At 40.7% G+C, this 25,651-nt stretch overlaps 1 protein-coding gene across 2 annotated transcripts in view; it reads left to right on the forward strand.

Moving 5' to 3' along the window:
• DTD1 (D-aminoacyl-tRNA deacylase 1) overlaps positions 1-25,145 on the forward strand; it is a 96,884-nt gene extending 71,739 nt beyond the window's left edge. Inside the window, exons 5-7 of one of the 2 annotated variants that reach the window (XR_013345786.1) lie at positions 15,095-15,270; positions 21,104-21,144; positions 24,548-25,145. Coding sequence is in view for 1 of the 2 variants with exons in the window: in XM_077814144.1 (XP_077670270.1) it covers positions 15,095-15,250 (156 nt within the window). In the remaining variant the exon portion in view is untranslated. The remainder of the gene's footprint in view (positions 1-15,094; positions 15,271-21,103; positions 21,145-24,547) is intronic. The other variant, XM_077814144.1, reaches the window with a different exon arrangement.
• Positions 25,146-25,651: the final 506 nt, after the last annotated feature.

Genomic DNA, 25,651 nt, shown 5'->3' on the forward strand with positions numbered 1-25,651 from the left:
CATAGATACATTCTTTCCCCGTTGCAGCATAGGTACATTGCTGGCAGAATAGAGCCAGAGAAACAAAGAAGCTGGGCAGGTGAGAACATTAATTTCTTTTGCATGTCAGTGACAAACTGAAATGGAAGTCCAGGCCATGAGTTTTGAAAGTGGGTGCCTAAAGATGAGATCCTCAAGAAGTTTGGCCTGATTTTTTTTCCAAAAATGGTGAGCCACTCTCAGCTCCCCCTGAAATCAGCAGAAGCTGAAGGTGCTCAGCAGTTATGAAAAATCAGGCAAACTTTTATTCAGGAGCCTTACTTAAGGGTTCATTTTAAAAAAAAATTTTTTGCCCCTGTTTTCATACTCAGTTTAAAGTCAGACATTTTGGTCAGTCGGTGCAACTGGGATTAGGACCTTGTTTGATCAGAAGTTTGTGTGAGAGGTAAGTCATTTAAACTTAATTTCTTTGGGCTGGGATTTTGATTGTTCTTGGCCACTCAACAAGGATGGTATTTAAAACAACTGAAATATTTAAAAAGGATCGTATTTTTCTTAACAGTATGATGACACCCTTAATCAATAGAATAATCCCTCCCATTCACATTTGAGCCTCTTCACTAGACACAAGAACAGCTCCTGAAATGTTAGGTAATGGGACATTTCAGAGAGTCATAGAAAAAAGAAACTTTCCTTTAAAGAGTACATAGGCTCAAACTGGAAATGTGGCCCTGCTCTTCAGCTTTTTAGCATTCTATAAAATCAAATGCTTGATAGATGAGTTATTTAACAGTGCAACACTGTATTGCAACAATTTTTTTCATTCATTTCAATAATAAGTGAATGTTATGTAGGGTTCTTGTTGGACCTCATCCTTTTCCATGGATTAATATTTCATATCCTGTGCATAATGTTGTGTTAATTTGTATATTAGTACTAAAGTTAGCTGAATTATTTGTTGCCAGTATTATTCACTGGGCTCATAATATTTTTTTCTGTTTGCAAAACATTTTCAAACCAGTGCTGATTTCTGAGAATGTATTTGTTGTCTATAACTATTTGTTGGATAGTTTGGGTGGATACTTGCACACTCTTCAGTGTATTTGTTGTTTGTTACCTGTGGTATGATTGGTCACCATAGTCAAGTGGAATTGTTTCTGTTTCCTGATTGAATGGCTGGACCATTTTGGGCGGGAGGATAATGTACAGTGAATACCACAGGCTGTAGGAGAAGTGAAACTACAACAACCTGGCTGGGTTCAGTTGTAGAGCATCTTTGATAGGGGTTTACTCAGGTTTGTGGAGGCCTGTCAGAGGCATGGGAGAACACCCTTCATTCCTGTTGGTCTGAGAAGTACCTAGTGACATGTATGGCTGGTAGATTTCTGGATTGCATTCCCTTCATAGCCAGTAGATGGCGATGTCTTGCAAATGTTTTAGTCCATATTTAATCAGAGGAAGATGAAACTCTGAAAGTTGAACCAACTGTTTGACATGTTATAAAACTGACTGTGTACAAATATAGTTGATTGATTGATCAATACCTTGCATACATATGCAGTTTATTCCTCAAACCTAGAAGAACTGCAGGAAAATCCCGAAGAACTGCTTCATAAAGTTACACTTGTGAAAGACAGAAGGGCGAACATTCATCCCTCAAAGACAAAAATGCTAACTTCATTTTATTATCATTAACTTAAAAAGACAAAAAGAGAAGAAAAGAAAAATGAATTGATCAAAAGTAGAGCTACGTAAATAAATTTTGGAAGAAACGTTAAAAAAATCTTCTAATAATCATAGAAAATCTAGCCCTCCTATTTGACTTCCGTGTTTTGTAAAGCAAGTATTCAGTTCTTCACGTGGAAACCCAAAGGAATTGAAATTTACATTAGAAAGAAATACATGAATTAAGCAAGATAAAAAAGCATATCTTAACAAAGCATAGACCTATTCACTTAGAGACTATATGAAAGAGAGATTTCCAGCCTTAAAACATTAATTTAAATATTTTAATATTTGAGGCTGAGGCATTTGACTTGCAAGTTCCTCTGCATGAGAGCAAGATAACGTTTGAAAAAGAAATGACGCTTGTCTCTTTGGACCTTTTCTACCCTAGACACTTTTTCTTAAAATTTCCTGCTGTTGCTACCACCGGTACAATTACATTGACATGTTTACTTCTGTGTCAGCTAGACCTGCTCTGAGCAGGGTCAAAGGATGTGGTAAAAATATCTGAGCCCTATATATGGTATGTCATGTGGTGGAGCTGTAACCATGATGAATTACAGGGTTTAATTTTCGTCGTGTAGATAAGGAACTTTCTTGTAGCTGAACTTCAAATGTAAGTCCAGTCAGCCCTGGACTGTATCTCCTTGTCATTGCATGCTTGTTGCTGAGACCAGTTAATATGGTTTTGTTTGGAAATGACTAAAAAATTATCCTTCTCTGATTAACAGGTTTGTCTCAGAAATGAAGATAATTAGCTAGCCAAGACCTTGCTTCAGGAGCATGCTATTGTCCCAAGAAAAGGAGCAGGCAATATGCATCATATAGAAAAAGTCTTGATCCATTATTAACCATAAAATTGATGTCTTTCACTTTTATGTAATATTTTTGCTTGCCACATAAAACTGATCTGTTCTAATGAAAAATATACTTCAATGAACAAGACTTTAAGCAAGCTCCTGTCTGAATTTTGGGCCAAATTTGGGTGTAACTCTGTTGACAGCAGGGATGAGGTTAGCCCATTTAGATGAGACTTTGCTTTGCCTGTTGCTATCCAGTGCTTGTCGTCGTTCATTTGTGCGTAGATGTATAACTTGCTCAATGAAAAAAACCAAGTTGAATTGTGTAAAGTAGCTCCCTTTCTTTAAAGAAATGCAACAAAACACACTTCTGCTTTTGTGTGGGAATTTAGTCCCTGTCAAAGGTGCTGGATTGACAAACTTGAAGACTTAAGTTTACTCTCTACAGAACAAGAACAACATGACCAGTAGCGATGCAAGCTTCCTCACACTGCTCTGCCAATGTGGCTGAAATATGACCTGGCGAGCCCGTCTTTCAGGGTTGGAGTGTAGTTCAAGGCACCTGATGGGATTGTCTTGCGGGGTTGGAGTGCATTTCAGTGCCAGTGCCCATTCTCACTTGTCTGGCAAGACTGCTCTGAGCATTGTCAGTTAATGCTAATTTTGGTGGTGCTTTTTCATGGTGTGGACACTGGTAACTGTACTGATAGCCCTGTACACTGATCTTATATAACAGATTTCTAGACAGACATCAGGTAATTATTTTTGGTTACTGCTGACGTGGTCCGGATTCTCATCACTAAGTGAAAAGCTGTATATCCTGTTGCTAATCCCCTCAGCCATCTTGTCCTTCTGTACATTATTTTAAAGCATAACAAACAATGATCTAATGGATTCTCTTTTTATTCTGTGTTGATACAGCACCTAACACGGTGTTGGGGTCTGGGTCTATGATTGGAGCTCCTAGGTGTTAACGAAACACAAATAACGAATAATGAGGTTTGTTTAATTTGCAAGGTTTCTTACTTTTAGATGAGTTGTCTAGTTTTTTTTCTTCTAGATTGTTTATGAAGACAATGTGTTTTGTAGAGTTTCCTCTAATACAAGTAACTAGAAGAAATCTGTTAAGACTTGCAATGGTCTGGACACGCAAAAGCCCTCAACTTATTCTTAAGAATACATACCCCTAACTATCAGAAGGTGCTATTAACAAAACTTTGAAGCATTTTTGTTTTATTTTGTTTTGGGGACTTTTTTCCCGTGTTCAATAAACTTTATCTACAAACATCTCTGAAACATCGTTGGAAAGCTTACAATGTGTAGGAAGTATTCTTAACTCAACACCTCATATAGTGACTGGTCCTGCAAAGACAGAAGTTTGTGGATAACTTCATTCACATGAGTAGTCTCTTTGACGTCAATCATTAACTTTTTGTCAGGATTGGGCAGTAATCCATAACCTGTCCTGGTGGGACCACTCCTTGTACTAGCAAGAAGTAATGCACTTCCTGTGGAAGATTCATACCAGTTGCATACTTTTCATCTTACAGTGATTAATATTGAGGAATTAGAAGTAGTGGAATATGTTCACTAGGAATTGAGCAAAGGCAGCCTTTGCTACTAAACTCATTTCGGTTAATACCAGAAGTTGGATTTGCACAGGTTTGCAGAGTTGAAAGTTCAAGCTGTTGCCCACTTAATCCTTCCTAATCTGGTCAGGATTCAAGAGAAACACTTTGACTGGCCATTTTTTGTTAAAATCCATTTGTTTTACAAATTTTATTTGTGAAAATCTATCGGAGCTGAAGGTTAAATAGAAGTGGAATTCATGTTGCTTTGCTTCTCTGATAAAGGATTTGAGAAAGACAGACTATCTTTCTTTTATTCACAAAGTTTTGTGGGGTTTTGGTTTGTGGCATCAGTTTGTTTTGCATCTTGTAATAGCAGTAGAATTTAAAGCAAAATGCAAGGGCTTTTCAGCACTAATCATGAAGTTTATCTGACAGCTGTTTTATCTTTGTGCAGCTTTGCATAACTGTTAAGAATGATACCATAATACCACATTATCCAATTATAATTTTTTCCCCTTTTCATTAGAAATGTGCCTTATCTAAATCCCTTCATAAAAATTGTGTGCTCTTGGTTTACAGCAATGCAGGGGAAAGCTGGCTTATTTTTAATTTTGCATAATAACGTTTTGGCATCCCAAATGTAATCTGTGTATATTTGGATATTTACGTTGCCGGAGGCAAAAAGCAGATGCCATTCTTCTGCTGTATGGGCAGGATCCCCTAACCGTTGCTTTTTCTCAGGATCAGCTAATTGTGCTGCTTCCCCAGTCTCGGTATATAAAGCCCATCGCACAGCGTATTGCACATGTGAAAAACAGCCACAGCCCTCTGCCCTGGCACTAACAGTTGCTGTTTTCTCCAGCGCCAGTGCTTGCTAACTCATACGATTTGAATCACGAGTCTCAGGATATCTGGTATTTCTCTGAAGGATCTGTTCCAGTCATACCGTTCCATGAGACTCTCAGCTTTCATTAAAAAATACTAATAAATAAATAAAAAATATCTCCCTCGTGGCTGCAGTGGAAAGCTTAAAAACGTGAATGTGAAAGGCTCCAATGCCAAAAGGCAAATAAGAACCACCCTAAATGTTAGGTTTCAGAGCAGCAGCCGTGTTAGTCTGTATTTGCAAAAGGAAAAGGAGGACTTGTGGCATCTTAGAGACTAACCAATTTATTTAAGCATAAGCTTTCATGAGCTACAGCTCACTTCATCGGATGCATTCAGTGGAAAATACAGTGGGGAGATTTATATACACAGAGAACATGAAACAATGGGTGTTACCATACACACTGTAAGGAGAGTGATCACTTAAGATGAGCTAATACCAGCAGGAGAGTGGGGGGGAAGGGGGGGAAAAAACCTTTTGTAGTGATAATCAAGGTGGGCCATTTCCAGCAGTTGACAAGAACATCTGAGGAACAGTGGGGTGGGGGGTGGGGGGAAATAAACATGGGGAAATAGTTTTACTTTGTGTAATGACCCATCCACTCCCAGTCTCTATTCAAGCCTAAGTTAATTGTATCCAGTTTGCAAATTAATTCCAATTCAGCAGTCTCTTGTTGGAGTCTGTTGGACTGGTTCTTGTTGGAACCCCGACCTGGGGTATTCTATCTGCTACCCAAGATCCATAAACCTGGAAATCCTGGATGCCCCATCATCTCAGGCATTGGCACCCTGACAGCAGGATTGTCTGGCTATGTAGACTCCCTCCTCAGGCCCTACGCTACCAGCACTCCCAGTTATCTTCGAGACACCACTGACTTCCTGAGGAAACTACAATCCATCGGTGATATTCCTGAAAACACCATCCTGGCCACTATGGATGTAGAAGCCCTCTACACCAACATTCCACACAAAGATGGACTACAGGCCATCAGGAACAGTATCCCCGATAATGTCACGGCAAACCTGGTGGCTGAACTTTGTGACTTTGTCCTCACCCATAACTATTTCACATTTGGGGACAATGTATACCTTCAAATCAGCAGCACTGCTATGGGTACGCACATGGCCTCACAGTATGCCAACATTTTTATGGCTGACTTAGAACAACGCTTCCTCAGCTCTCGTCCCCTAATGCCCCTACTCTACTTGCGCTACACTGATGACATCTTCATCATCTGGACCCATGACAAAGAAGCCCTTGAGGAATTCCACCACAATTTCAACAGTTTCCTTCCCACCCATCAACCTCAGCCTGGACCAGTCCACACAAGAGGTCCACTTCCTGCACACTATGGTGCTAATAAGCAATGGTCACATAAACACCACCCTATACCGGAAACCTACTGACTGCTATTCCTACCTACATGCCTCCAGCTTTCACCCAGATCACACCACACGATCCATTCTCTACAGCCAAGCTCTGCGATACAACTGCATTTGCTCCAACCCCTCAGACAGAGACAAACACCTACAAGATCTCTATCAAGCATTCTTACAACTACAATACCCACCTGCTGAAGTGAAGAAACAGATTGATAGAGCCAGAAGAGTACCCAGAAGTCACCTACTACAGGACAGGCCCAACAAAGAAAATAACAGAACGCCACTAGCCATCACCTTCAGCCCCCAACTAAAACCTTTCCAACGCATCATCAAGACTCTACAACCTATCCTGAAGGACGACCCATCACTCTCACAGATCTTGGGGGACAGGCCAGTCCTTGCTTACAGACAGCCCCCCAACCTGAAACAAATACTCACCAGCAACCACACACCACGCAACAGAACCACTAACCCAGGAACCTATCCTTGCAACAAAGCCTGTTGCCAACTGTGTCCACATACCTATTTAGGGAACACCATTATAGGGCCTAATCACATCAGCCACACTATCAGAGGCTCGTTCACCTGTACATCCACCAATGTGATATATGCTATCATGTGCCAGCAATGCCCCTCTGCCATGTACATTGGACAAACTGGACAGTCTCTACGTGAAAGAATAAATGGACACAAATCAGATGTCAAAAATTATAACATTCAAAAACCAGTCAGAGAACACTTCAATCTTTCTGGTCACTCGATTAGAGACTTAAAAGTGACAATTCTTCAACAAAAAATTCTTCAACAAAAAAGACTTGTTATAGTCTTGGCCTTCAAAATATCCTCTGGTAAAGCGTTCCACAGGTTGACTGTGCATTGTGTGAAGAAATACTTTTGTTTATTTTAAATCTGCTGCCTATTAATTTCATTTGGTGACCCCTAGTTCTTGTGTTATGAGAAGGAGTAAATAACACTTCCTTATTTACTTTCTCCACACTAGTCATGATTTTAAAGACCTCTGCCATATCTCCTCCTTAGTCATCTCTTTTCCAAGATGAAAAATCCCAGTCTTATTAATGACAGGTTTCAAAGTAACAGCCGTGTTAGTCTATATTCGCAAAAAGAAAAGGAGTACTTGTGGCACCTTAGAGGCTAACCAATTTATTTGAGCATAAGCTTTCGTGAGCTACAGCTCACTTCATCGGATGCATACTGTGGAAAATACAGATGTTCTTATACATACAAACCATGAAAAAATGGGTGTTTACCACTACAAAAGGTTTTCTCTCCCCCCACCCCACTCTCCTGCTGGTAATAGCTTATCTAAAGTGATCACTCTCCTTACAATGTGTATGATAATCAAGGTGGGCCATTTCCAGCACAAATCCAGGTTTTCAACCCCCCCCCCCAAACCCACTCTCCTGTTGGTAATAGCTTATCTAAAGTGATCACTCTCCTTACAATGTGTATGATTATCAAAGTGGGCCATTTCCAGCACAAATCCAGGTTCCCCCCCCCGCCTTTCCACACACACAAACCCACTAGCCATCACCTTCAGCCCCCAACTAAACCCCCTCCAACGCATTATTAAGGATCTACAACCTATCCTGAAGGATGACCCAACACTCTCACAAATCTTGGGAGACAGACCAGTCCTTGCCTACAGACAGCCCCCCAACCTGAAGCGAATACTCACCAGCAACCACATACCACACAACAGAACCACTAACCCAGGAACCTATCCTTGCAACAAAGCCCGTTGCCAACTGTGCCCACATATCTATTCAGGGGACACCATCACAGGGCCTAATAACATCAGCCACACTATCAGAGGCTCGTTCACCTGCACATCCACCAATGTGATATATGCCATCATGTGCCAGCAATGCGATGTACATTGGTCAAACTGGACAGTCTCTACGTAAAAGAATAAATGGACACAAATCAGATGTCAAGAATTATAACATTCATAAACCAGTCAGAGAACACTTCAATCTCTCTGGTCACGCGATCACAGACATGAAAGTTGCGATATTACAACAGAAAAACTTCAAAACCAGACTCCAGCGAGAGACTGTTGAATTGGAATTCATTTGCAAATTGGATACAATTAACTTAGGCTTGAATAGGGACTGGGAGTGGCTAAGTCATTATGCAAGGTAACCTATTTCCCCTTGTTTTTTCCTACCCCTCCCCCCCCAGACGTTCTTGTTAAACCCTGGATTTGTGCTGGAAATGGCCCACCTTGATTATCATACACATTGTAAGGAGAGTGATCACTTTAGATAAGCTATTACCAGCAGGAGAGTGGGGTGAGGGGAGAGAAAACCTTTTGTAGTGGTAAACACCCATTTTTTCATGGTTTGTATGTATAAGAACATCTTCTTTTTTTTCCACAGTATGCATCTGATGAAATGAGCTGTAGCTCACGAAAGCTTATGCTCAAATAAATTGGTTAGTCTTATTAATCTTTCCTCATACGGAAGCCGTTCCGTACCCTGAATAATTTTTGTTGCCCTTTTCTGAACCTTTTCCAATCCCAATATGTCTTTTTTGAAATGGGACGACCAGATCTGCACACAGTATTCAAGATGTTGGGCGTACCATGGAGTTATATAGAGGCAATATATTTTTGTCTTCTTGTCTATCCCTTTTTTAATGATTCCCAACATTCTGTTTGCTTTTTTGATTGCAGCTGCACGTTGGGTGGATGTTTTCAGAGAACTACCCACAAGGACTCCAAGATTTCTTTCTTGAGTGGTAACAGCTAATTTAGACCCCATCATTTTATATGTATAGTTGGGATTATGTTTTCCAATGTGCATTACTTTTGTGTAGTTCCCCTCTCTGAAATTAAATGCTACTGTAGTGTGCTGCTTTTGTGTCTCCCCGCTCCCAGGGATGTTAAATTTCATTCTTATGGTCACTATTATCAAGCGGTTCTGCTATATTCACCTCTTGGACCAGATCCTGTGCTGCACATAGGACTAAATCAAGAATTGCCTCTCCTCTTGGGTTCCAGAACGAGCTGCTCCAAGAAGCAGTTTTTTAAGGTATCAAGAAACTTTGTCTCTGCATCCCGTCCTCAGGTGGCATGTACCCAGTCAATATGGGGATAGCTAAAATCCCCCATTATTATTGAGTTTTTTATAGCCTCTCTAATCTCTCTGCATTTCACAGTCACTATCACCATCCTGGTCATGTGATCGATAGTATATCCCTACTGCTATATTCTTATTATTAGAGCATGGAATTACTATCCAAAGAGATTCCATGGTACAGTTTGGTTCATTTAAGATTTTTACTTTATTTGACTCTGCGCTTTCTTTCACTTGATATGCCAGCTTGTTTCAGAGTGTTTTTATTAAAGGCAAAACTGATTTTTAAAAGTGACATGATATGACTCTACAACTGACATAATGGCAGACATTTCAGTGTTGATGAAACCTCCTGTCTTAACGTTCTGTCAAGCTTTCCATTATAAGAATTCCAGTTTTAGGATTTCAGATCTGTCATGTACTGTTAAATTGCCTAATGCTAGAATTTGGCACAGAAGTTGTCAACCCAGATGTAAATGTTGACCTTTTTCAAAATTGTTATCGCATACATCAGTTAATCTGCATGTTGATTATTTAAGGGCTTTTTTTTTTTAGTGGTGGAAAAAATGTGTATTTACATAGTTCCAGATGATTTGATTATCAGCTCAGTCACAACGAAAAAAATATAAATATTAAATGGAAGAAGTTGTCTTCTGTGTAGTGAGGGCTTTTGCATTTTTATATGGGATGAGGAGAAAAATAGCCTTACAACACCTGAGATATTTCAAGACACATTTGACTCTTGCCATGCTCCAGGAAGTCAGCAGTTGAACCAAAACTGAAGCTGATATTTAAAGAAATAACCATGGGTTCTTGATTCAGAACACATGGGTGGAATTGGAGGATTATTTCTGTGTAACTGATTGGTTTGGTATGGTGTGTTCTCCCTTCCCCCTGGCCCTCTCTGGCTGAGGACCAGAAAGATAACACAAATGAGCTCCAGGACACTGCATCAGTAGATTGGATGGTCAGAGTTTCCAGGGTCTACATTTGAAAATTATGGTTTCCTAATTAGTTTGAAGGCTTAATTGCTCCCCTTGCAGCCCATACTCATTTAACAAGGTATGTAGTCTGTGATCCTCTCAGGATGTCTTGGAAAATATGGAAATGCTCTTCATTGACTACAGCATTTGCACACATGAAGTCTCTCAACAATAACAAATCAACAAACACAGTGTGATGGTAACAATAAAATGTCTTATGCTTGTTTTTAAAACCATCTCAAAGGACATTGTGATCTTTATAAAAAGTTCAGTAATACATTGAAAGCTTGCAAGACATGATTTGTTGGACCAGAGTGTTTACAATTCAGATTATATTCTATCCAAAGCCAAAAAATGGAACTAACTTAACTCTTTTTAAACATAGTGACAACATTGTACTTGCTTATCACATCATTTTAACAAACCCAAGCACTTAAAAGCAAGGAAGTGAAAAGCGAAGGTCAAAATCAGTCTTGTACTAGGAATACTTATTTGATCACATCCCAAGTATCTGAACTCTGACCCACAGATTAATGGTACGGTGATGGTAGCATATAAGTACATAGTTAGATTGTTGTCTCATACATGTCATTCACGAGTTCTTTGTATTTTTGCTGAGGGTAACAATCTGCTTTTTAATCTTTTAATAAAGTATTATGTAATAGATACTACATCCCATGTCTGACACAAGTTGTAGGCTAATTTAGCAACTAAAAAGGTGGGTACCTTTTTTTCTTCAAGCCATTTGTTACATCTTTTCCATTTTGGGGGGAGAATACTGCCATTTCGACCACTGCAACCCAGGGACAGGACTGAATTACCTGGTTATCTCAGTTCCCATTTTTTGTCTATTAAAGGTGCCACATCCTCTAAGAAAGGGGTTTATTCAAATACTGACACCTGGATTCCTGACCTGCTTTGAGATGGATCTGGAGTTGCCTTTAGATCTCTAGTTAATTTTCTGTCTGTAGTGCCTTATTCTGCTTGGTTTAGTCTATTTGATTTTTAGAAATATGAACTGTTTCAAACGATAAAAATGACGTTTGCAAATATTTCATTAAATATACATGAGTCTTTACTATTTCTTTCGAAGTTGTATTTTTGTTTTCACATGCATCTATCCAGTAACTTGAAGACTGTTATCCTAAGAGCATATCTGGTCCATTTGCATATCAAATATATAATATAAAAATATAGAATAAACATTGTGGCTTTTCTGCTTCATAATGCAAATTCCACAATTTGCATACACTGCTGCTTTCCAAGTTCAGAAAGTACAGACTTAGATTTCTTAGGTTGGTTCACAGTGTTCTCAGAGAAAATTTGACTGTTTGATTCATGGTGCCATATGTTGTTTTTTAAACAATTGAATAATATGAGGAGCAGGAGAACATCGGTTGCAAAATAATGGGTTTCATCTGGTTCAGATCATCACATCATTATCACAAACTATTAAATAAAAGTTATGGAAGGTACGGTTACACGGCTGGAGCAGAGATTGTTTCCACCACCGTTATTTAAGGTAGGTGGGTCATTGTTGCGATTAAGTGTGTTTCAGTAATGGGAATGATTGTAATTCTACGAGGAAACACATTGATAACACGAGTAACTTCTCAGAGGTTTGTCGTAGTGGGCCTTGTCTACCATCTCCTCATGGCACCTTTGCATTGGTGTAGCTGGAGGTTAATATCGGATTTATAAATGTAACTGATAACCGCTAGATTGAGGGCTAACCGATTGAAGATTGCTGGTATTTATTTAGTTAGTTTTTATTTATTTATTATTTGCACATATCAAAATACATATAACATTTTTTAAAACTGGTTGGGAATGTTTGAGTTCTTCATGTTAGCATGTTCCCATTCTGTTCCCTCACCCTCAGTTTTTCCTTCCCTTGTGCAATTTGTCACACTTGTTGTGTTGCTTCTTAAATTAGATTGCTAACTCCTTGCAGTAGGGACAGTCGTGTTTACACTGGGCTGAGCTCAATGAGGCTCTGCTTCTGATTTGGGCCTTTGGAGTTTACCATTACCACAACATAAATAACCACCAGCATGAACTGCATGTACCACCTGTCAGTGCTTTGTGAGAGGCTGAACAGCCAAAAATTACAAAGGTTCTTAAAATAACAATTCTACTTTAGGGGTACAAATACTCCGTAGAAGAAATCCCACGGCAGCGAGCCTGAGTCAACTGACTGGGCTCTGAGACCCAGTGAGAGGGCAGGGTCTCAAAGCCTGGGCTTCAGCCCAATTGAAAACATCTTCGCTGCTATTCTGAACCCCACAAGCCCAAGTCAGTTGATATGGGCTCTGAGACTCGCTGCCGTGGTTTTTTGTTTGGTTGGTTTTTGCAGTGCAAATGTACCGTAGATTTCCTGGGATGCAAATGTACCAATTTTCCATTATCACCTAAAACATTCACTTGCTGTATTATCTGTAGTGTTGCTGGGAAAATAATGCGCATGTTATATAATTTATAATAATATATAATGGGATTTAGACTGTTGTACATATAGGTGATACATATACATTGGGCGAAATATTACATACTTGTCCTCATGACTTATCAATATACTGTATGGCATGAATTAAACTATTACACTATACCATCTCAGACAGGAAAAAGAAGCTGTTTCTCAGCTTGCTGAATAGTAACACGTAAACCAGCTCAGTTTGTTCTCTGTTGATTTCATTCCCAAAAAGTCCTGATGGCCTTGAAATGATGATTTGCGTCTAACACATTATTAACCCAGAAGAAATTGGAAAAAGCAGTTTGATAAATTACAGTAGATTACAGAAAATCAAATCAACTGATAAACTAAAATCATGAAGTGTCTCTAGTCAGTAGGATAGCTATTGATAAGCAACATATCTGAAACGTGTTGCAGGCTGCTTCTCTGAAAAATGGGAGATAAATGCCAAAGTGACACCGACATTCAACTTAATTTGGTTTTTCACATTGGGTTGAAGGCTTCTACATTGAGAAATGATTTCTTCATTATTTTCCTTTTGAATATTAGCTCTACAATGTTAGCAGAGATTTCTCTCTGATGTGGCTGAAATTGGGTGTTCTGTTCTCCTCGCTTTGGACCATACAAATGTTTTTCTCTGTAAAGATAACATTCCCCTCTAGCATGGTCGTGTAGGCTGGGTCTCAGAACATGGGATGTCTTTATTTGGTTCCTGGCTCTGCCTTAGTCATAACATTACAGAATAAGAAATGGCTGAAATTATGAAGCCCCTCTAAAACACGAGGCTGTACAGCTGGTGAGTTTCCACTGGAATTCTACAAGAGCTTTGGCCCAGATCCACAAAAGGGACTTAGGCATCTAAACCCCAGACTTAAACAACTAAGTTTGGGGGTAGGCACCTATGTCTGGGGTTTGGCTCCCCCGCAATTCACAGAACTCCTGCCAAATTCTGTAGGCATCTAAACTCACTTGGTGCTTAAGTTTTCAGGGTAAAATTTCCCTTAGTGCCTAAGTTTCTGCCTCTGGACATGCGCGCTGCTCCCTCCCTCTAGGTGTCCAGGCACCTTTCTCCTGCCGAAGCCCCGGCGTGATTCACAGGCCAGGGAAGACATTTGTTGGCCGCCTAACCCAAGTATGGGGTCTGATCTGGTAAGCATGCTCAGAGGCCGTCTACCGGATCGTATCCTATTCAAATCTAGGAGGAGGAGGTGGTGGTAGTGCCCACTTTTTAACTTCTAACCCAGTGGTTAGAGCACCCCCCTGGGATGTAGAAGACATAGGTTCAGTTCCACCCCCCCTCTGCCAGAAGGCGGGAGAGGATTTCCCCAGGGGTCTCCCACCTCTCAGGAGAGTGCTCTGACCACTGAGCTATGGGATATCCTGGTGTGTGGCCCCCTCACTCTCTCCCATTGAAGCTGTTCCACTGTGGATAGATAATGAAAGAGTGATTGGAGCAGGCTGATTGGACCCTGGGTCTCCCAGGTGGCCGCCCTAACCTCTGGACTACAGAGTCATTCTCATTGTCTCTCTGGTCCAATGACTGTTTCACTGTGAATAAATACTTATATAGTCACTGGGCCAGAGAGAGTGAGTGTGACTGACTCCAGGTGGGTTCCCATTCATGGTTCACTAAGCAGAGATAGGTGCCTCCATGTAGCCTGGACTTAAGAGCCTGTCTCTGAGAAAGGGTGAGGTTTTTTAGCACACCCGCCCTGTCCTCGTTGGTTCCCTGCCCAGTGTACTGGATTTTGCAGATAGCAGTCTAAGGCACCCATCTCCCAACTTAGGCTTTGTGGACTGCAGTGGTGTTCCTGTGATTTTTCTAGATGCCTAAAAGTTAGGTGCCGAAGTGCTCAGCATTGTGAGGCCTAAGTCCCTTTGTGGATCTGGGGCTTTGTAATTAAATTCTCCCTCCTTGTTTGATCCAGGTCTTTAATCAGTTTTCCATATTGTCAAATGACCAGGTACTGCACTCCCAAAAGAAGAGCGTGAGGATGAGCGCTCTTCTATTCACCTCCAATCCACTGAGATCACATCTTATAAATTATTCACTTTTCTTGTGACGTTAGGAACCATTGAAAATCTTTTTATTGTAGTTGCAGAAGAGAGGTTCAAATTCAGGAAGTTTTTGGTGCTATTGTCTAATATTCTGTTTGTATTTTTTAAAGTGTTTCTTTTCCTTTCTCTTTGTTAATAGCTGGCAAAGCTTGAAAAACAGCAGCAAAGGAAAGAGAAGACCAGAACCAAGGCACCCTCTGAATCAAGTAGAGAAAGAAATGCCCCTCGTAATAAGGAGGACCCCAGTGCAAGCAGTGGGGCAGAGGGAGATGTGTCTTCTGAAAGGGAACCTTGATCCTCAAAAGCAGGCCTCAGGTACGAGTCCTTGACACTTGCCCAGATACTCTGACAGTCACCTTGCAAATGCCTAAAGGCCTAATAGTGATACCCTTGTTCGCAGTGACTAGCCTAAGGGGCTATTTGTTGGGCGAGGTACTTATTCATTGTGAACAAGGGTATCCTCAGCCTGCCCTAAAGGAGACAGCTAACTTGGAGATGACAGCATCTTTGATTTAGAGAATTCAAAAGTATATCTCCTCTTCAGTTCAGCTTCTTGAACAGTCACTTTTTTCTCGTTTATTATTGGCTGCAATTCTAACACCTCTACTAACCCGGAACCCAGACTGTGGTGTACATGACCAAGTGAGATCCTCAGCCCCGTTCTGCCCCACGTTTATGCTGGGCGAAAGGGTCCAAGCGCAAAGAAGGTCTGAAAGCCCTGGTTCCAGCCAGGAGAGGACTCCCATAATAAAGAACTCTGGCTGCCTTCTCAGGACCCCACTACAAGCCCTGGTGTAGGGGGAGTGCCAGGGGTTGGTGGTAGGAGGGGTGTGTTGAAGGCAGAGTCGCAACACGCAGTCCATAGGGAAGCCAGCTGCCTCTCCAGCCCCCAGAGCAGACCAGGATTAGGAGAGAGCAAAATTGGTTAAAGCCACCGCCACCATAGCCTTCACCCAACTCCTCTCCAGCTGGTGGCAAGTTCTGCGCTGTGCCTCACAGAGGTGCAGCACGAAATCTCACCCCTAGCAGTTAAAATGCTGGAAATCACTCAAAACTTTGCACATACTAAGGCTTCCGCCAGGACTACCAGCAGAAATGTTGGCAGCACCAGTAGGAGTTGTCTGTAGACAAGGCCCAAGTGTGAATTTGGCTCGCAGTTGTGACTATTGGCAGGTACACTTCTGAAAAATCCTTGGCTATGTAGGAAAAGGTACAATCTTTTCTAAAGCTACCCTTATATTAGCCTAGGTTACGGAATCCTCTTGGGGCTGAAACTAGGACCCTCCCAGCTGCTCACCCTCTGCCTTCCATTCAGGATGATTCCTCCTGCTTGCTGCTTGTACCACCAGCATGGGGTGCATTGGGAGCACTGGAGAGAGTGTCTCCTTACTCTTAAAAAGAAAAGGAGTACTTGTGGCACCTTAGAGACTAACCAATTTATTTGAGCATAAGCTTTCGTGAGCTCACGAAAGCTTATGCTCAAATAAATTGGTTAGTCTCTAAGGTGCCACAAGGACTCCTTTTCTTTTTGCGAATACAGACTAACACGGCTGTTACTCTGAATCCTTACTCTTAGTTATGGTGCCTGACACTACAGTGATTTCTGGCTGCCAGACGGAGCAATTGCAGGCAAAATCTGGCTCAGCCACCGCAGCCCTGGCATGTAACGTGCTCAGTGTAGACAGGATCTCCAAAGAATTTAGCTGCCAAATTCGAACAAATTTCTACTGCTCACGTGAAAACTGAGATTTTCAGAGAGTTATAACTTGGCCAAATGTGGGTTGATTTCCTGGGGACAGCAAAAGGCACACCCCCAGATACGGCGGGGAATCCCTTACCAAATTTCAAGTCCCTGCTGCAAAGCTAGGGAGAAGCTAGAATATCTCAACAAAACAGTTACAATTTTTTTTAAATGGACAAAACATCTTTTTTCTTAATCTCATTCTCTGAAACAGCTAAACTTGTTTAGGTGAAACTTTCCCCCAAAAATTCAGCCCAAGGTTGAATATGGGTCTGCACATATTTATATACATACACGTAGCATTTCAAGATATCTTTGGGTTTTATGAACGCAAGTAGCAAAGTTCTTAAGCATTTATTTCCAAACAATATACCCTGCTTCTTTAAACCCAGACACTTCAAACATTAAAATGAACTCTAAAGTTGTATGTTTTGCATTTCAAACTACAAATATGTATATAGAGTGATCATTTTGTGAACCATGTTCACCTGCAGGTGATAGGGTGTTTTTGTCTTTTATCATTTTCCTGTGAGAGTTTGTTGGAGTGTAGAGATTGTCCGGTTTCACCCACATAGTTGTTGGGGCGTTCAGTGTACTGGATGAAGTACACCACATCTTGTGATAGGCATGTGTAGGACCCATGGATCTTGATGTGTGTTGATCATTGTAGCAGTGGAGATAAGTCTGCAGGTTTGGCATCTGTTGTTCTGGCAGGGTCTGATGATGCTTTGAGTTGTTTTCGGGTCCTGGTCTGTGGGGAGCTTGCTTCTGATGAGGAGCTTAGAGAGGTTGTGGGGGGTGTTTGAAGGCCAGAAGAGGGGGTTTAGGAAAGATTTCTTCCAGGATGGTGTCCCCATAGAGTCTGGGCTGTAGTTCTTTGATGCTATCCCATATGGGTTCCAGTGTGAGGTGGTACGTGACAACTAGGGGTATGCTCAGAGAGGGTTTTATTTCTGTGTTGAAGCAGGTTCTCTCAGGGTATTTGAGTGTCCTGTTCCACAATGTGAACGACTTCTCTGGTGGAGTGCCCATATTCGGTGAATGTGGTTTTGTGTGTGTTAAGGTGTGTATCCCGGACTTCCTCCTCGGAGCATATCACTACGCTCTCAAATGAACTCGCACAGGAAAACGATAAAAAACAAAAACACCCTATCACCTGCGGGTGAACGCTTTTCACAAAGCGATCACTCTAGATCTGACCTATCAGCCCTCGTCCTCAAAGGAAATCTGCACAACACTTTCAAAGATGAGCCTGGGAGCTTAAATTTATTACTCTGCTAGACACTAACAATCATGGACTGAACAGAGACGCTGGATTTATGACTTATTCCAACAACCTGTGACCCACTAACCCCATCTTTTTGTCCTATGACTGCAGGGGTGCTTGAATGGTCCCTTACAATATGTGCTAACTACTTATGCTAAACAATCTGTTCCACCTTGTATTTTGTGATGATGCTGGAAGTTCCTTTCCCATCCCTGAAGAAGAGCACTGTGTGGCTTGAAAGCTTGTTTTTCTCACCCACAGAAGTTGGTTCAACAAAAGATATAACCTCACCCACCTTGTCTCTCTAATATCCTGAGTCCGACATGACTACAACTACACAGCATTCATTAAAGATATGGCAGAAATAGGAGTTCACAGACAGGCTTCTGTAAAAAGAGAGACTGTCAAGACTGGGACTGTTAATTTAGAGGAGAAGAATAGGAGGATATGGTAGAGGTATGCATAATAATGAATGGTATACAGAAAGTAAATCAGATGCTCCTGATTTATCCTTTCTTATAGTAGAAGAACAAGTAGCATTCAAAGAACAGAAAGACAACCCATTTAAAACGTATTAAAGGCAATATTTTCATACAGCTCATAATTAACCTGCGATAGGCATTGCCACAATATAACATTGAATCCTAGATCTTCGTAGGAGTCAGATGACCCATTCGTATGACTTATGTAAATGTCTAAAAGAATTAGACATAGATATCGTTTATGAGGACATCCATTTGGCATTGGATGGTATTTAAAATAGGGATATAAACCCTCATGTTTTAGGGCATCTTTTTTGTTTTTTAATTACAAACAAAAGAAGAAGAAACTGGCCATTAACTAGTACCTGGAATTGACCACTTGCAGCGATGGGATACTGGAACAGATGGACCACTAGTTTGGTGCCGTATGTCAATGCTTCTTTTCCTATAAGAAGAGTAGATTCATAGGTTATAAAACCATTGTGATCATCTTGTCTGACCTCCTTTACAGCACAGGCCTTAGGACTTTCCTGAATTAGTTCCTGTTTTGAACGAGAGCATATTTTTTAGGAAAACATCCAATCTTGATTTAAAAATAGGTGGAATAATATAGGAGTTGTCATACATCTTTGAAACTAGATCTTTGGAAAGGGAATGTAAGTAGTAAATTCTTTTGTGCCTGGGATTAGTGGAATAAATGTACCTTACTCTTTTGGGTTTAAGTCTTCTTTTGTTAATGTGTTGTAAATGTCATTCTTAAGCTTTTTGTAGGTTTTAAAGCTCTTATGTTCCACATTGGTGGAAATGCAAAATGCCACTTAATTTAATAAAATCATCTGAACGAAAGGAGACGTCACAGATCTGCAATGCAACATTCTGACAGGACCATGCTTTTGGTATTTGAAAACTTGAAACCAGGTGACTGGCATCTGCCATTTTCCTGAATGAGAAGCAGTGGCATGTGGAGAAAATGGACATGTTCCGTGTAAACTGAACAAACAAGAATAGCGAGGCTTCTTTTCTGGAGGAAAAAAAGGAAAGTCTTTTTCATTCACAACACAGATGAACTTTCTTCAGTTCATGATAATTATCAGATACAAACTTTTGCTTATACAATGTCACCAAAGACCTGTCTGCAATTTTCAGCGACCAGTTAGACAGTAGTTCATTGTCGTCGCTGCATAGCTCCATACTTTTGCTTTTCAGACCCTCATGTAGGTGTCAAGAGGGGTCAGTGCTCTTGTGGGCTTTTTTTCTTTTTGTCTGGAATGTTTTAATTCTCAACTAATTTTGTTCTGTGGGTATTTTCCTCAGTTGTTGATCATTTTCTTGTATTTGTGGAGATACATGAAATAGTCAGTGGTGTGGAAACATCTTAATTGGTGGCATTTTCATTTACAGAAGCTTTCATGTCTCTCTTGATTTCCGGAGTAGGATGTTCCTTACTCTCATTTAGCCAGAATTTTCAGATGGCTTGTGTGGAAGATATTGGACATGTGGAAGGGGTATTATGGTGGGTTAAAGGGTAGAAGAATAGGGGTGGGATTGAAGGATTGATGGTTTGGGAGATGGAAAAAATGTACAATCTTGTGCAAAATTTCCTTTGAAGATAAGAAAATATCTTCAGGTTCAGTTAGTGTTCCCAGGCGATCAAAAGTTCTGCATATATATATCAGAAAGAAATGTGACTTGCTTATTTTGTCAAATGGACACAAAACTGCTAAAAGCTACTTTCTTTTTCTTATCCTGTTGCTTTAATGCACATGAGCCAGAAGGTTTTATAGGACTTTTCCATTAGCAGCAAAAATCATACCATCCCCAGCCTTGTTCCAGCTAGCGAAGCCTGGTTTATGGTGTCTCCTTTTTAAAAGATTCTGACAAAGTCAACTCTATCTTAAAAAAAAAAATCTTGTATGTGGAAGAAATTGGACATGTGCTTGGAAGGAGGAGCATGGTGGGCTGTAGGGCACAAGGATAGGGGAGGTGTTGAAAGATTCATGGTTGCGGGGGAGAATGTAATTAATGGATTGTGGGGAAATACGAGTATGGAATTGATGGTTAAGAACAGCCAGATTGGGTCAGACCCAAGGTCCATCTAGCCCAGTATCCTGTCTTCCCACAGCGGCCAATGCCAAGTGCCCCAGAGGGAATAAACAGAACAGGCAATCACCCAAATGCTCCATGCCCTGTTGCCCACTCCCAGCCTCTGGTTTGTTAAGGGGTTAGGGAAGAGCAGGGAATAAATAGGTGGATTTGGGTCGGTGAGCAGGCTGTTGGTTTGGGGGTGGTTTTTTGCTCAGGGGACATTACATGAACCTCTAAGGCTAACATTTTTAGGGAAGCCCCCTGTTAACATTTTGGCAGCACATCTCTGGTCAGGCGTACCTTTCGTCTAAAATGGGTTTTTGGAAAACAGTTTCCTGACAGTGAGGTGTGTTACACAAGCTTTATAAAGTAGTGGTGAAAACCCCCGTGAGTGCCTGACTCAAAACTCGATTGGACAAAGCACTTAAGGTTATACGGCAGGGGATGGTCATAGGCTGAGGAGTGAACTATGTTACCATATATGTTTCTTTCATTTTTAATTTCTCTTATTTTTATGAGACCTGCTCCTGGTGAAATGATGGTACTTTTAAAAAAAACTGCTCTGTATTTCAGCTGAAGAATCAGAACCGTGTGTACCTGAATCCATTGTCCAGGTTTGCATCTTGTTCTTTATTTCTTTTTGTGGAGTTTGATGACTTGCCAGCCTGCCATGCATTAGTTCAGCTGCACTCAAATGACTAAATCCAGTGGCGGGTGCGTGAAGCAAAATTTAAAACAAAGAGGGGACTCCTTGATGGTAGAGCGTTTTGTAGCTGGTGCTGCAGTTGCCTGTACGCTGTTCCTGTTTCAGGAAGCCAACAGAGCCTGCTAAAGTGAGCTGCAGATTTCTCATAGCTTTGCACTGGAAGCTGACACTGAAGAGCTGAAAAATCCTTGGAGGCCTTAACATCACATATATCAAGAAAGATCTAAGAAAGTGAATAAAATGAATGACTGTACAATCTTGTGCAAAATTTCCTTTGAAGATACAAAGATACTTTCCAGTTCGGTTCAAGTTCCCAGGCGATCAACGGTTCTGCATTCATCAGGAAGAAATGTGACTTGGTTATTTTATCAAATGACATAAAACTGCTAAAAGCTGCTTCTGTTTTTCTTATCCTCTTGCTTTAAGGCACGCCAGCCAGAAGTCCTGCAGGGCTTTTCCATTAGCAGAGATAAGCATACCAGTTATATCCATAGCCCCGTCCCAGCTAGTGAAGAAGGGTTTGTAATGTGTCTCCTTTAAAAGATTCTGACACAGTCAAGCTCCATATTCTGACTCTTTAAGCAGAATAAGATACTTTTTTCAGCAGCTCTTGTTCTGATCTGACCTTGGTGTGACTAGAAAGAAATATCCTGCCCTGAGCAGATTAATCTCGCTCCCACCTTATCTTATTCTGTCACTGTGGATTCACAAATCAGCTGTTGGGTTGTCACACTCCAGGTTCCATCAATCAAGACCTACCAGACCAATTGTAATAATAATTTGTTTTTTCTCTCTCTCTCTCTCTCTCTCTCTCTCTCTCTCTCTCTCTCTCTCCCAGCTAAAGCCCTTTCTCATATTTATATCCATTGTGTACACTAACTGCATCATCAATTATACTTTTTCATCCTTCTTTTCCAGACACAACACCTCAGGCTTTCCTGGTATGTTGTTCGCTGCTTTATTCCTCAAAATCCCTTGTCTTTAAAAACATCTGGGCTTGATTCTCATTTACACCCAAGCCGTTTTACACCACAATGGCAGCACAGAGGGGGCATTAGAGTGGGTACAAATGTAATTTCCTTCCATTTGAAGGCCCCTTTACTCTGCCAGAGAAGCGTAAAATAGCCTTGGTGTAAATGAGAAGCAAGCCCCGCTGGGTTTGTTGTTAGTTTGACCCAAGAGACCTGAACTTTGTCTTGGCCTATAATATACTTAAGTGAAAATAATGCACTCAGTGGTAACAGTCATAAAAATATTATTTGTAAAAACAAAAACAGCTGTGACTCTTTGGGGCTGAGAGAATACCCCACATCCTGACAGTTGATAGGATTATTAGAATCCATTCCCCACAGTTCTGAGCGTGGTAATAAATGCCTTTGGGAGAGACTTCTTAACTCCTGACAGCCACTCATGTCTGCCATAATCCAGATCTAGTGTATAGAGATTTAGCTGAATCTGGACCTGATTCTAGCTGGAGTCTAGTAAATTCTTATTCTCAAACTCTCTGGTGGCCTGTCTGGAAATCCTATTCTTTGTCCTCTTCAGCGTTAAGAGGCACTGAGATATTTTGCCCTCCTAGCTTTCCCTAATAGTGAGGCATCTCTGTGAAAGCAGTGGCCACCATAATTTATCTCCAGAAAACATTGTCTCCAAGAGTTGCTATGGAATCAATCTAAAAGTGGAAAAGAGACCAGAAATGAGTCATCCAGTTATGACTCCCTAACTTCCTAATATTTCTAAATATTTTTGAGGATGACTTGGACAAATGGCCCTTTCCATTCATCCTGGCAGCTGCTATCGAGACGTTTTGGTCCGACATGTAGTCCTCTTTAATTGCCACGTCCCTGAGTATCTTGTAATCTCGGACATGGTTGAGGTCTCTAAGACAGGGCTTCCCACCCTTTCTTTGAACACTTCTTCTAGTCTGGGTAGAATTTTCAAAGGTGCCCAAGGGATGGGCCTGCTTCCCACTGAAAATCAATAGGACATAGTTGCTTAATCACTTGGGCACCTTTGAAAATTTTCTCCTTTACTAATAAGAAGGCAGTGCTTCCCTTGAATGGCTATTTGAGATCTCAGTTGGTTAATCGTTTTCATTTATTACCACAGTGACTAAGTTAGACCTGTTCCCTCCTCTCAAATGCTGTAGCTATAGAGCTCAGGCTGGACTATGATTTATCAGGTATTGGTTAGAAACTGCTTTGATCTGTGATGCCGCTTGGTGCATAGGGCTACAGGGATGAATTCCACAGTATGGTAGGTCCCATACCTATTGGATCCAAGCGAATGAATGAATGAAGTTGCACGAGGAGGTTCTCTATAAAGGCTTTAGTCTGTTCAGGGAAGATCTTGAGAAACCTTTAAGTGGAAACATTTCTTTGTCTTGGAATCATAGAGTATGCAGTCCCATGCTCCAGTCCTCAGCTCTGTTAATGTTCTCTACCTGTTAACATCCTGCTGGCTTACTAACACCAGCTAGCCTACAGTTCACTCTTCAAAACGTCTCCTGATAAACTAGATGATCCCTTCATTTTTAGTACTGGAGTGGCATATTACACATTCAGTAAATCTAATATTTCCACTGGCCAGTTGCCATTACTGTATTTTTGCGGACACTATTTACGATGTACTTTAGTAAACAAAAGGAGCTCTGACCCATGGCAGTATGTATGCGGGGGTTTGCCAGGGGGTTTGCCAGATGAGAATGCAGGATTTCTAATGAGATCTAATTAAGTGCTGTTTACCGAAGAAGTTTTGTTATGCATATGAGAATTATTTGTCTCTCTTCACTGCAATCAAAACAAATGAGGTTTCTGTGACATATAACTGCTGAAATCAAGCCAGAAGGTAGAGAGGGTTACTTTAAGAGCTTACTATTATATGGTCTATACTTCAGAGCAACAGAGGCTGGTCGTGTTTGCAACATCTTGTTTTAATATTGGAGGAAGGGGAAGCACTTAGTAAATTTTTGCTACATCTTGTTAATAGCCCAACAATTTTGGCCTCACCATTACACTGCGTAGATACAAATCTGCAGATCTTCCACTGGATGGGGGCTGTTCCTTTTTGTGGGGTGCCATTAGTTATTTATTTTAGCTACTCAGCCATGTATTTTTATCCTGGTTTTTAAATGGAGCTCTGATCTAGAGTGGTGTAGATAAGTGGGGTGTGCGTAGCAAAGGGAAAAACGTTCATGGAGGAGACTTCACATGACTGCAAGCAAAGGTATTTTTCTTCATGTGGTTTGAAAGAAGCCTGTAAGTTTCCTGTATGTATCTAGTGATATTCATATTTCTTTTTGCATTTAACAGTTTGTCATACAAAGGCTATGTTGGATCCTTAAGAATTCACAGTTTACGTTATCCTCAGCGTCGATCTTAAAAGACTTTGGAAAAGAAAGAAAAGCAGGAAAACAGAACTAAGAAATTGTGACTCTCCATCATTCTGTACTAAAAACAACCAAAGGAATGTTATGAGTTTCAGGTAAAATGTATTTGTAGTAGTGAAAATGATTCACAGCTTTTTTCTGTGTATCTGCTTTTGTTTTCACATGGTTAGTGAATGAAGGGTGACTGTTTTCATGCCGATTGTAACAGAACATATGATAACAGAGCACATGATCAGTTTCCAAAAATAAATTCAATTTTCCTCAAATTCTGACTTTAATTCTGGAGATATCCCAAAGCAAGCTTGAATTTTCATTTTCGTTGTGTGGTGTCATGTGCTGGCCGTTTCCATAGCAATGTGTATATCTGTGTACATTACCATATATTGTACAATCTATGTCTAACACCAGGTTTGGGAGTGCAGTCTTTTTTCATGTATCATTGATCATTTATCGTGAAATACGTGTGTCTTATAAATTTTTTTTTTAAAAAAGAAAACACTTTATTAAACAAATTACGCTACCTTATCGCCTGCTGGTGTTTGATATGGATTGCTGTAATCTTGGGGACGCAATGAACTTTAACAATAGAACTAATGCAGAGCACAAGTATCTGTCCGAAAAGTTTGTAATTGAAGAGTATCGTATTCCTCTCGTCCTTAAAAAAAATTCTATTGACAAAAGTTTCTACCTTGGTACATTTAACTCTTTTAGGCATAGTCAATCTAGATCTTCTAGACACTTTCTACTGGCCACCAAAATTTAGAGGCAGCCGCTCCATCTACAGTATCTTGCATTTGGTGATATTTCTATCAGATGCAGAGGCAGAATAACCTTTGAAAACTGGCAGAGTGCAGTGAGAGCAGAGAAATAGCAGGCTACGGAAACTGCTGTTGTGTGAAAGCCCAGGAAATTTTAGTCCTGTCCCTTTAACTCCTCTGAGGGGGGAAATTAAAGGCTGTGATGTTTGCTTCTTTGTTAGATGTAGTAGTACTTTTATAAAGTGTATTTGTCAAGGAAGGAGTTATTG

The sequence above is a fragment of the Eretmochelys imbricata genome, chromosome 3, assembly GCF_965152235.1.
Source record: "Eretmochelys imbricata isolate rEreImb1 chromosome 3, rEreImb1.hap1, whole genome shotgun sequence".
Taxonomy (NCBI): domain Eukaryota; kingdom Metazoa; phylum Chordata; order Testudines; family Cheloniidae; genus Eretmochelys; species Eretmochelys imbricata.